Source organism: Eretmochelys imbricata, chromosome 1, assembly GCF_965152235.1.
Source record: "Eretmochelys imbricata isolate rEreImb1 chromosome 1, rEreImb1.hap1, whole genome shotgun sequence".
In the NCBI taxonomy this organism is placed as follows: Eukaryota; Metazoa; Chordata; order Testudines; family Cheloniidae; genus Eretmochelys; species Eretmochelys imbricata.
This window is the reverse complement of record NC_135572.1, coordinates 126,447,925-126,460,775: the sequence shown is the minus strand read 5'-3', so window position 1 is coordinate 126,460,775 and position 12,851 is coordinate 126,447,925. Positions and strand designations below refer to the sequence as shown.

The following is a 12,851-nucleotide window of genomic DNA, read 5'->3' as shown; positions in this document are numbered from 1 at the left end:
TCCACATCCTGTGTGGGCTTAGGGTTACCACCTGTCTGGGTTTTACCCAGACAGTCCAGTTTTTGGCTTCTGTGCCAGGTGTCCAGTTTTCAACCGGAAAGTCTGGGCAAAAAGGGGACCTGGCAATCCTAACTGGCACCCAAAGCAAAAGTCTGGTTACCATGGGTCCGGGGGAGGCATCAGGTTATTAACCCCCACCAGCCTCTGCTCAGCCGGGGCAAACTCCTACCTTCAGGCAGGCTCCTTGAGACACTAGCAAGTAACGGGGGGTGGGAGGGAAAGCAGCGAGCGACGGGGGCACAGTTTTTGAGGGGGGAAAACAGAGCAGAGGTGGGGCCTTGGGGAAAGAGGCAGAAAAGGGGGAAAGACCTGTGGGAAGAGCCAGAAAAGGGATGGGGCCTCGAGGGAAGAGGTGGAGCAGGGATGGGGCCTTGGGGGGAAGAAGCAAGGCAGGGGACAGGGCTTCGGGGGTCTAGTTACCAGCAATTAGAAAGGTGGCAACTCTATGTGGGCTACCTATATCACAGCTATCCACAACACTCACTCCTGTGCTGGTGCATGGGGAATGGGCAGACGGGCAGGAATTCTGCCCTCCCAATGTTCTGGCCAGCACAGCGAGCTAGCATGAAGGGGAAAGTAATCTGTGCCAGATACAGGGCTGGTGCAAATGATTCCCCACCCTGGGAAGAGGGGAAACCATGAACCAGCTTATTCATCTCTGAGTCACAGTATGGTCTCTGGTCTGTTCCTGGCTAATACAACTATTCAGAGAACACAGGAACTTCCATACTGGATCAGACCTAAGGACCATCTAGTCCAGTAACCTGTTGCAGACAGTGGTTACTACTAGATGCCTCAGAGGAAGGTGTCAGAACCCCACAGAAGACAGATGTGGAGTAATCTGCTCCCCACATAGGTCTTATGCTGGTATCTAATAGTTATTGACTGGTTTAAGCCCTAAAGCACAAGGCTTAATACCCCTTTCAAAATTTGTGTTGACATTAAGTGTGATAACTCTGAATATTTGTATACTACATAAATGTCCGAACCCTTTTGGAATCTTGTGTGAAAAAGGATTCCTTGCACTGGCTCACAATTTCCCACCTTTTAATTTCACTGTCTCCTGAGGGCTCGTGGCCCTCACTGCTTTGGGCTTCTTGAAACAACGGTAGTAGTTAATATTAGGAAAGAAGACAGAATTGAAGGCTGCCTAACCAGAGTAGCATTGAGAAAGATACAATGTTATACAACGCTGTGGTTAATTCAGGAGACATTTCAGCAATGTAACAAGGGAAAATATGAAATACATTTGATGTGGGTGTACTTAGAAAAATACTCCAGGCGAGGTGTAAAATACTTAAGAATATGAGGAAATTCAGGAGCCTCCCCACCTACATACAAACATATGAACATCATGATTGCCGAGGTTATCACTTTTAGAAATACCATTCCAAAGGTACCCCTGATAACGACAGAGCGGTTAACTAAAACACTGATAGGCTGACTTCAGTGGCATCAATTTAGGAAGCAGCACTTCCTAGACTAAATCAAAAGTGCAGAATCCTCTCTTGACTTGGGGCTCTGTGAATAAATCCATTTATTACTCATTATTATTAATAATATTTGGCTCCCAGTATTTTTTCATTCCATCCCACTTTCATTCAATATTGTCTCAGTCACTTGTATTCACTAAGCACCAAGACCCTGCATGTGATGCACTGCACATAATTTGGTTGGTGTCAATCAACAAAACAGATTTGTAGTATTGAGCCTTGTTGTTCCTCCATCAATGTGCTTTGTTCTGTTCTACTTCAATCCATGCCATTTGGAAGAAGAACGGGACCCAAAAAGAACCAAGGGGAAAATCCTCATCTGATGTAAACTGTCAAAGCTTCAATGACTTCACCTGAGCTATAATAATATACACTAGCGGAGGATCTTTTCCCAAATCTTTTGACATTCATGTGCTCACTCATTCATGCATTTTAGTAAGAATATATTAAGCACTATAATTTCCAGTCAGTCTTTTCTCAGATTCCAAAATATCAAGAGTTCTATATACAAGACCTGTTCCTGCTTCCACTGACTTTAGTAGGAGCAGAATTAGTCATTAATCATATTGTCATTTGAACGCTGAAGCCTGGCCTACAACATTTGAGGATAATTGCATAGGAGTCACGTGACAATTGCAACAGCCTTTAGAAAATGTTAATTTCTCAAAACTCTATATTTACTAAAAAGATATCTGAGATCCAGTTTAATATTGTTATTGCAGAAATCAGCAGATGGTGCTGTTACACAACCTCACAAATTATTTTATATAACATTGGAGCATGGTTCAGCCTTGGAAGAAATGTTTTTATTGTGTTACTTAGTGATGTAGTTTCTTCATGCGGGATCTGTGGTGAATGGCAGGGAAATTTTCTTTCTCCCTTAATCTCACTAATCAGGGTCAATTCTTGAGGCACAGTTGCTTCCTGGAAACAAGGAATTGGTTTTTGTCCTGAGATTCCTAAAAGAGGGGATTACCCGCATGCTGTTTATCCACCTCTATTCCAAGACAGGTGTAGCTAGTGTTAAATAAATAAGCTGCACTAAGAATATATTCAGCCTCTATGTCCCTGACTTGTTTTCCAACAGGAAGTTGACCTACAAGACTGTAGAACAGAGGTGGGCAGACTATGGCCCACGGGCCACATCCAGCCCGTGGGACCATCCTGTCCGGCCCCTGAGCTCCTGGCCTGAGAGGCTAGCCCATGGCCCCTCTCCTTCTGTCTCCCCTCCCCGACAGCCACACCGCAGTGCGGGCAGTGGGGCTGTGAGCTCCTGCCGCTCTGAACGGCATGGTAAGGGGGGCGGCGACGGTGGTGCACTTGTGCGGGGTGGTGCAGGGGTTGGGTAGGGAGTCCCGAGGGGCAGTCAGGGGACAGGGACCAGGGGGCGGTTGGATGGGGCGGAGGTTCTGGGATGGTCAGGGATCAGGGAACAGGGGGGTTTGGATAGGGCATGGGACTCCCAGGGGACCTGTCAGGGGGTGGGGGTATGGATAGGTCGGGGCAGTCAGGGGACAGGGAGCAGAGAGGGTTGGATGGGGATGGGATCCCGGGGCGGGGGCCGGCAAGGGACAAGGAGCAGGGGGGATTGGATGGGTCAGGAGTTCTGAGGGGGACAGTCAGGGGGTGGGAAGTGGGAGGGGGCAAATAGGGGGTGGGGACCAGGCTGTTTGGGGGGTACAGCCTTCCCTACCTGGCCCTCCATACAGTTTCACACCCTGATGTGGCCCTCGTGTCAAAATGTTTGCCCATCTCTTCTCTAGAATCTGTTACCACTAGGCAGAGGGGCTACAGAGGGGCCTGACCCTGTAAGGTGCTGAGCACTTTCAAATCCTTTGACTTCAATATGAGTTGAGGATTCATACCACTTCTCAGGATCATGCCCTCATTCATGTTTCTACAAGAACAGGGCAAAATTTTTCGGGTGAAATACTTTTGGTGAAAAAATGCATATCTGGTGACCAAAACATTTCCTGAATTCATGTTGGTTTCAGCAAATTGTTTTGGTTGAAAATAATCTCCCCCACCCCAAAAAAATTCCAACAAATTTCAAAACATTTTGTTCTGACATTTTCAAAACAAAATGTTTTGATTTTTTGGTTTGAAGTGAACTGCATTTCAAAATTTCCTTTAATTTTATTTTTAAAACAATGAAAAAGTTTTTAAATGGTCAAAATCAACATGAAATATTTCAGCTTTGCCAAAACAAAACAATGAGCTTGCCCTTAAACAAACTCTTTTTGACTTTTTGATTCACTGAAAAAAATACTTAAAAATCATTTTGGTTCAACCCAAAACAATTGTTTTTCAATTTTTCAGAATTGCCAGCAAACCAAAGAATATCCATTATCCACACAGCTCTAGTTACTGCATTGCATACTGTGAATGAGGACATCAGCATGGGAGTTACAAGTACTTAGCCCCTCGGGATTCAACCCTTTGGGTTTGAATCACCAAAGATTTAGACCCCAGTTCAGAATAGTATCCAATGTTCAAGATGGCACTTAAGCAAATACTTAACTTTGAGCACAAGTTTGTTGAAGTTAATCCACCAAAATGTATAAAGCACCCCCTATCAAACACCCCATAATATGAAAAATAACGTAAAATACACATAAATACAGTAAGGTAAGAAACCACCTGTCACAATGTCTGGAGTGGCTCAGAACCATGAGTGCCGACCTCAAGGCAGACTGTCAAAAGGCAGGGCAGACACCCCAAACTGGTTGTATGTCCTATCATTAGATTTCACCAACCCAGTAACAAGCATGACCCCCTAAAGCACAACAACAGCCTTACTATGGAGTCACAGACAGTCCTTTTGGGCATTCCAGTCTATCTTGCCACCCAGGCAAGCTGGACTTTGTGATAGATGGTCACTTTACACCAAACATCACAACAATATCTAGGTTTCAGAGTAGCAGCCATGTTAGTCTGTATCCGTAAAAAGAACAGGAGTACTTGTGGCACCTTGGAGACTAACCAATTTATTTGAGCATAAGCTTTCGTGGGCTACAGCTCACTTCATCAGATGCATTCAGTGGAAAATACAGTAAGAAGATATTTATATATACAAAGAACATGAAAAGGTGGAAGTACCCATACCAACTGTAAGAGGTTAATTAATTAAGCAGTGCTATTATCAGCAGGGGGAAAAAAACTTTTGAAGTGATAATCAAGATGGCCTATTTCAGACAGTTGACACGTAAGTGTGAGGATATCTTGGTATATATAAATATCTTCTGACTATATGTTCCATTCTATGCGTCCGATGAAGTGGGCTGTAGCCCATGAAAGCTTATGCTCAAATAAATTTGTTAGTCTCTAACAATATTCATGTTACTCCTCGTGCCAAAGGACCAGTCACTTACCTGACAATTGTACTCCGATCTCAAACCAAAGACAACACCTGTAGCCAATCCTGTAATAAACTAACTAAGAGTTACTAAGAAAATAAATGAGAGTTATTTACAAGATTACAACAAGTAAGCATACACACAAATGAGTTACAGACTTAGATTTAAAAAGGTAATACAAGCTTCTATTAAAAGCAGCTGTGTATGTCCTTTAGGACATGCCAAGCAGCATGGGGATCTCTTGCTTATGTTTAGGAGTCTTTGCCCCTCAGAGTCCAGACAGCATACAGAGACCCAGTTCCTCCTTGTCCGGGATTTTTATTCCCTTCACCCCAGAATCCAAGTTGATGTGATGAGTTCATGTACGGATCTCCCCTTCCTGGAGGGAGTAATGAATGAAATCTCTGTCCTTTGCCACTGCACAATGCCTCCTTTTCCTTCAGTGGCCCATAGGACAAACACTTTACCTTAAAAAGAAAAGGAGGACTTGTGGCACCTTAGAGACTAACAAATTTATTTGAGCATAAGCTTTCGTGAGCTACAGCTCACTTCATCTGTAGCTCACGAAAGTTTATGCTCCAATAAATTTGTTAGTCTCTAAGGTGCCACAAGTCCTCCTTTTCTTTTTCAGGATACAGACTAACATGGCTGCTATTCTGAAACTTTATCTTAATTAATGCTTCTTTTCTGTTTGGTGACAGAGGTTTACAATGCAAACACTCAATATTACTTTATACCATGGGACACAGATATTATAAGTAGGATTAATACATGCAGCATCCTAGAAGCATTCCATGACTCTAAACACTAAACACATTCTGATAATACTAATATCTATTTTAACTAACCCACAGGGGAGCCAGACTGGTTTCCAGCTTTCATCTGTCTGCGTTCAGTGAGGCCCTGGGCCTTGGCATGAGCTAGCACCTTGTCTGCCAGTGTCACACCTCCCTCTAAAAATGTTAACTATTAAAGCCAACTGAAAGGGCCTGCATAAAGGAGGGTGGGGGGGAAGGTGGAATGGAGGAGGAGGTGGAGAAGATAATAAATGGATCAAGAACGGGCATCGTAAAACATGGTAAAAATGGAGGAAAAAGCTTTAAGCCTATTTAAGATATAGCAGCAATTCTTGGTGATGTATGCTCAGGTGGCTGGATCTTGCATCTTGCTATTGCACTAGAAACAAAACTCGTTAAGCACTTTAGAAAATAGCTAAAAACTATTCTTTGGTCCAAAGGGCAGAGTGAATATGATTTAATGTGGTGGGAATGAACAAACTAAGAGTTTTATCATGTGTTAGATTAACTTGCTCTTTAAAAAAAATTCACCAAAAATACATTTTTTAACCAGGTCTAATCTCTATCATCTCGAGATTCTTCTTTTGTGGGAAAAGGTGCCTGAAGCTTTTCCATTTGTCCCAATCCAGAAGAAATCACTGAATCTCTCTCACTATCATGGGAACACTGCCAAACAGCACCATAGAGATGCTTAAGAACCAAATGCTGCAGACCACTTTGCCTGCCCTCTACTTGTTCATCTTCACCATCAGCATTCCCCTCAATTCTATCTCCTTGTGGTTCCTTTGCCGTCACTCAAGGCCTTGGACTCCCACCATCATGTTTTCCATTAACCTGACAATCACGGACTTGCTGTACAGCATACTTCTCCCTTTTCAAGTTGTCTACCATTTACGGGGAAATGACTGGCCCTTTGGACCGGTTCTGTGCCGCATCATAACTGTGCTATTCTATGCAAACATGCACTGTTCCATTTTAACCATGACAAGCATCAGCATAGAGCGCTACCTGGGAATTGTTCACCCGCTGAAGCACAGGGCCATGAGACCCATTAGAACAGCTCTCCTGACATGCATCATCATTTGGATATTTGTTTTACTGCTGCACTTCCCACTCATGAAGACAGAGCTAACCTTCCAGGTAGAGGAGCTGCAGATAACCACTTGTTTTGATATATTGCCCAAAGCTATGTTTCCTTCAAGAAATCATTTCATCGCTTATTTTGGCTCTCAAGTTCTTCTGTGCTTTCTCCTACCTTTGCTAATAATGGCATTCTGCTACACCTTAGTCATTCGAACTCTTCTTAATTCCCCTCCCACACAACTAAGGGAAATTAAGAAGCAGACAATTTTTTTGCTAATAGTGTTGCTTACAGTCTTTGTAGTGTGTTACGTGCCCAATATTGTGATATCAATCATCCATTTCATCTTTAGTACCCAATATAAGACTGCTTATGTGGAATATAAGCTGTCTCTGGCTTTGAATAGCCTTAATTGCTGCTTCGATCCACTTGTTTATTTTTTTGGTTCCAAAGAGTTTCGACGAAAGATACAGAAGAAGCTCTGCAGATGCATGCCTGATATATTCAGTGAAACTGTCACCATCTTTTCAGAACAAGATGTGCCAATAACATCAAGAGAACACGCACCACATAATTAAAAAATGTATTTGATCTGGAACAGATTATATTAGTCATTGCACCGAATCATCATCCAGACAGTTTAGAAGTTGTTCTATTTTAGAACATAGAATGTCAAGAGATACAGAAAAGTACACCAGGCAATATATTGCCACAACTTATTCTGGAAACATACCAGGCACTCAGGAAGGCTCAACATGCATGGAAAAAGGCATCTCTCTTAGCTTGCTCAAAACAATGCATTATGGGACGTACATTACTATAAATTAGGAATACAAGAAATGTGTTAGTGTCAGGTACCTGCACTCCCTTGGAATGTGTTTCTGGAACATTTTCTAAAACCTGTTTCCCAGTTCAGCATTTCTAAAGTAAATAATTGACAGCAATAAAATAAACACCACGTTGGTGACGGGCAGAGGAATAGCTGAATCTAAAATGATGCACATCCCTTGACTTAGAAGTAAGCAAAGACTGGTGATTAGCATCTGTAATAGGGGAAAAGCCAAAAGACATGAAGACAAGGTTTAATCTGGTCATGCAAATTTTATTTCCTCTTTATCAGTATTTACTTGACTGGCATATTCAGTCTTAAAGCATAAAGCTTATGCTCCTTTTTCACTGACACTGCTTTGACAGGCCATTTATAGACAAGGCCCATTTTACTATGCAATGTATTATACCTCACTTATGTGGCAAGACCCAGCAAAGACGAGAACCCACCACCAGCAGCCTACTGCTACAAACCTTTCTGGTTTCAGAGACTGGTCTTGTACAGCCTAACCCAAACCCATACCCATGCTGCTGTCATGGATTGGCTGTAAGGGTACGTCTACACTGCAGTTAGACCCTTGTGACTGGCCTATGCCAGCTGATTCAGGTATGCTGGGCGCAGACTAAGGGGCTATTTAATTGTGGTATAGACTTCCGGCTTAGGTTGCAGCCCAGACTCCAGGAACCTGCGAGGTTGGATGGTCCCAGAGCGCGGGCTGCAGCCTGAACCTGAACATCACCACTACAATTAAACTGCCCCATAGCCTGAGCCCCATAGCCTGAGTAACAGGCCAGCTGTGGATTTTTAATTGCAGTGTAGACATATCCTAAATTCCCCCTCCCTTGGCGTTATGCAGCAGCAACAAGAGCAGCTCAGAGTCAGGGTGGGGAAGGTCTCTTGTCAGGCAGAGCTCGTCTCAGGGGAGTTCTGAGCAGTGGTCTGCAGCTGAAGTGCTGTTAAAATTCAAAGGAAGCAGATTTGCAAGTGAGACTTCTCTCCTTAGAAGCTCTGCAGCTGAGGAAGGCACCTGTCATGCAGGGTTCCTGAGCTCTTCCTATGCAGCATCTCTGCCCTGAAAGGCTGAGTGCCTCCTGCTCCTACCACTTCTCCATATATTTTATTTTATCTCCTCACTTGTTTTCTGCCCCCTCCCCCCACACTATTCCATCAGGCTTGCTGGCTGTCCATATAAATTGTACAAAAAGGAAATTATGCAGCAGTGTAACCCCGTGGGCTAATGCACTGTCCCGGGGATCGAAGAATACTTTCCATTCACAGGATTTTGGTCCTTTTTCTCCTAGGCTTTGGTTTTATTTCTTCAAAAATAAAGCTGTTTAATACATGCTCAACATATCAGTTGTGTCTTTTCCCTGACCCAGTGTCCTCTGCGGAAGTCCATCTGTTCCCCTCAGCTCTTACACTCATTCCTAGCCTGCTTCCTGCAGTATTACACTCCACAGGCCATCGACTTGGAAGCGGCATATGAACTAGGTTCTCACTGATTAGACATCTAACTATCTGATTGGTAAGTGCAAATTTAGAATTTTGCATGTACACGTGTGCACGTGAACTATAGATCCATAAACATTTAGAGACCAAGAGCCAAGTGCTGCTCTCATTTACATTGCAGGAAATATGGAATAATTCCACAAACTTCAAAGGTATTATTCTAATTTTACACCAGCATAACCAAGAGCAGAATCCAGCCACAGGTTGAGGCCCTTTTGATATCAAATCCAGTCGTTACTTTATGATCTCAGGGAATAGTTATAACAAAAGGAACTGTTGCCTAGTGTTTAGAGTATGCAACTGGGAGCGAGGGTTCTAATCCAAGTGCATTGATATTATCAGGCAAATCACCTAACCTCTCGGTCTCCATTTCCCCAGCAGTAAAATGAGGATAATAAATTTTTGGTACCTTTGAAGGGTTTTGAGAAGGTTAATCAGTAAATGTATTTTACAGCACTTTGAAAAAAATCAAAAGCGTTATTGTACATATGTGCTACAACGTGTACTAAGATACTGCACATTTTTCTTTTTTGTTTTTTTACAAAACCACTTGCAATCTAACTTGTGATAATGACACCTTTAAGAGATGGTGCATGATAGCCTGAGAGTGGGTGGGTACTTCCTTCCTGACACACTTTCTCAATAAATGAGTAGTAAGAAACATGTAGGTCGTTTATTGAAAAGAGGGAGGGGAAAACCTTTTCAAAAGAAATTTATAATATCTGATACCCAAGCGATGCCCTCAAGTCACAACGTTTGATCAGTCTGTGGATGATATCAGAAGTGCTCAGATACGACAGCAAAGAGCATCACAGATTTAAAAATAGCTAGGGTTGCGTACAATTGAATGGTTGTGGTCAGATATACTGGGAGCGGGTATGACATGAAAGTGTGAAAGCTGTGGATCCAAACACCACAACCTTTGCCGAGTTCAGGTGTTTGTCAGAGACAAGGCAGCCAGTCTGAGTCACAAGACATTGAGCCTGGGAAGCCTGCCTGGTTTTCATTGAATGTTCTGACAGAATTGACACATTCCCATGAAATATTTCAATTCCCTCAAATCGTCATTTTCCAATAGAAAACTTTCATTGGAAAAATGTTAACCAGCTGTACTTCACATTAGATAGCACTTCACATTGACTTCATTTGCAGCTGTGAGCACTCAGACATTCAGCAAATCAGATCCCAGGTGTCTCAAGAAAATGAGGAATATGATTAGTGGCCATCTGTGAAAAGTTTGGTTTAAGTGACTTGCCCAGAATCTCACAGGGCCTCTGTGATGGAGGCAGGGATAGAATCCAATTCCCCAGAGCAGCATTCAACTGCCTTACCTCTGAATAGGGCCCTACCAAATTCACAGTCCATTTTTGTAAATTTCATAGACATAGAATTTTTAAAATCTTGAATTTCATGGTTTCAGATATTTAAATATTAAATTTCACAGCTTTGTAACAAAACATGAATATGTATTTAAAAATGGCAAAATATAAACATGTAAAGCCCTTAAGACTCAACGTTTCTCAAACTCAGGGTCCCAGCCTGAAAGGGGGGTCATGGTATTGCCACCCTTACTTCTGCACTGCCTTCAGAGCTGGGTGGCTGCTGGCAAGGTGCCCAACTCTGAAGGCAATGCTGCTGCCAGCAACAAGACATAAGTAAGGGTGGCAATACTGTAAACCCCCTACAATAGCCTTGCAACCCCCTTTTGGGTCAGGACCCCCAGTTTGAGAAACACTGTGTACTTTTGTATACTTTTACCCTATAGTATAGGAACTTTTACAGTATAGGGTAAAAGTACACAAAAGACCAGATTTCACAGTGGAGACCAGATTTCACAGTCTATGATGGGTTTTTCACGGTTGTGAATTCAGTAGGGCCCTACCTATGAAACTCCCTTTCCCTTCCTGCAATCCCCTGCACCATTCCTTCCTACACACTGACACTCTGAGGGTGGGGCTTGCTATTGATCTTGCTGGGGGTGGGGCTGAGGGTGGGAATAGGGGCAGCCATGTGGAGCTCTCCTGCCCCCCCCACCCACATCCATTCCTGCTACTGACCATCTGCTAACTGGACTGTCTCCACCCACCAGTCCTTGGATTACTGCTGCAGAGACACCTTACCACAAGCGCACATGAGAGCACGTGCTCCCTCGGACTCTTCCCCACCACTCAGTTTGCATTGGGCTCACTTTGCTGTTTGATAGCTTCACCACCCTGCCCTACCCCCCGCCCCCCCCCCCCCACACACACTGTTTGGTACTCTCCTTCCTTGCCCAGCCCAGGTCTCCCCCTTCCCTGTTTGTTTCCTGTCTAGGCCACTGCCCATTACTGTTTGTTCCCTGCCTCCACTGCCCCATTCACCCCAGGCACCTGCACATTCCCAGCACTTGTGATTCCCCCCACTCCACTGCACCCTCTCACACCTACCTCTGCCCCTCACTCCCAGAGCAGCTGGTCGTCCCAAAACTGCCTGCTACGACCCCAACCTTCTTTGTTTAATTCACCCCCTCCCACCCCTCACTTTCTGATTACACTCTGTCCCCACACATGTAGGCTAATGGGTGGGAGGAGTCAACCTCCATCTTTCCTGCCCCTACTTTCCCCTTTATCATTTCTAGCCTCCCCTCTGGTATCTGTCCCACCACCTGCCCTGGATGGCAGAGCCCAACTTGGCCACACACAAGGCTTCTGCTCTGGCGGCTTCATCCGTGGATGGAAGGTGGCAGACCGAGGGAGAGGAACCTTTGTTGCCCTACCTCAGTTTTCTCCCGCCCCCCACTTCTGGCACCAACAGTGCCCCCACTGGTGCAGCAGCAGGCATAGGCAGGGATTTCACTGCCAAAACTCCTACCGCCACCACGGAAACCCCTTTGGTTGGCAAAAAGGGCCCAGGATAGGAAAAAGGGCAAGATCCCCAGGCAGAAGGCTCCTTCCATGGCGGCAGCGGTCACTGGCATGGCCCAACCATCGCCCCTGGCTCCCCCTGCCCTCCCTTCCACCAGCGCCAAGGATGCTCGCTCCTCGGCCTCCAGAGCATAAGCCCAGGTGGCTGCAATCCTGCCTGCCGCCCCATCACCATCTGTCACACCCCTCTGCCAGTTGCGGAGGTGGATGGGGCTGCTCTGGCCCCTTTCCCCTTGGGGAAGGGTGCTGATTATCAACCAGCTAATCTGGTCTGTGTTCTGGCACCAGTTCAACCTCCTGAGCCCTCCCACAGGGACCTTGACCAGCCTCCTGAGTCTCCCCCTGAGGGAGAGGGGACAGATCTAGTATGCATCTAGAGCCAGGTCCCTGCCTTCCGCCTCCAGGCCCTGTAGAGACTCCTTTACATTGTAGGTAATCTGCTACGGAGCATACTGGCAAATGCCTTCCTCTGTTAGGACTCATACAACAAGCAGCTCTTTTCTCCATCAAAGAGGTTTCTCACGAGACCCCTCTGTGCTGCTGGTCTTTTACCAGGACCTATTCAGAACCCGGAAGCTAGTTTCAGTAAACAGGTCTGTAGTGGCCCCCACTGGGGAGGCCCTCCTCACAGAACCCTCATACATAACTCACACCTTTGTGCACAGGTGGTAAAGTTCCTCTTGGTGCACTGGAGGATGGTCCTGGCTGGTGCCACAAGAACCAGAGACCTCCTGGACTGCAATTGGAGTGATTGGGTGGATCCTGCAATGCTCAGCTAGCTCATGGGGCTGCCCACCCTGTGTGTTCCCTGTCATGTGCTCCA

The 12,851-nt window shown here is 45.0% G+C and overlaps 1 protein-coding gene across 4 annotated transcripts in view; it reads left to right on the top strand.

The window, feature by feature from the left end:
• LOC144258990 (P2Y purinoceptor 8-like) overlaps positions 1-8,954 on the top strand; it is a 50,873-nt gene extending 41,919 nt beyond the window's left edge. For all 4 annotated transcript variants that reach the window (XM_077807143.1, XM_077807145.1, XM_077807144.1 and 1 more), the window contains one exon: positions 6,260-8,954. In XM_077807143.1, the coding sequence (XP_077663269.1) occupies positions 6,364-7,365 (1,002 nt within the window). In that variant the 5' untranslated portion in view covers positions 6,260-6,363 and the 3' untranslated portion in view covers positions 7,366-8,954. The remainder of the gene's footprint in view (positions 1-6,259) is intronic.
• The last annotated feature ends 3,897 nt before the right edge of the window (positions 8,955-12,851 follow it).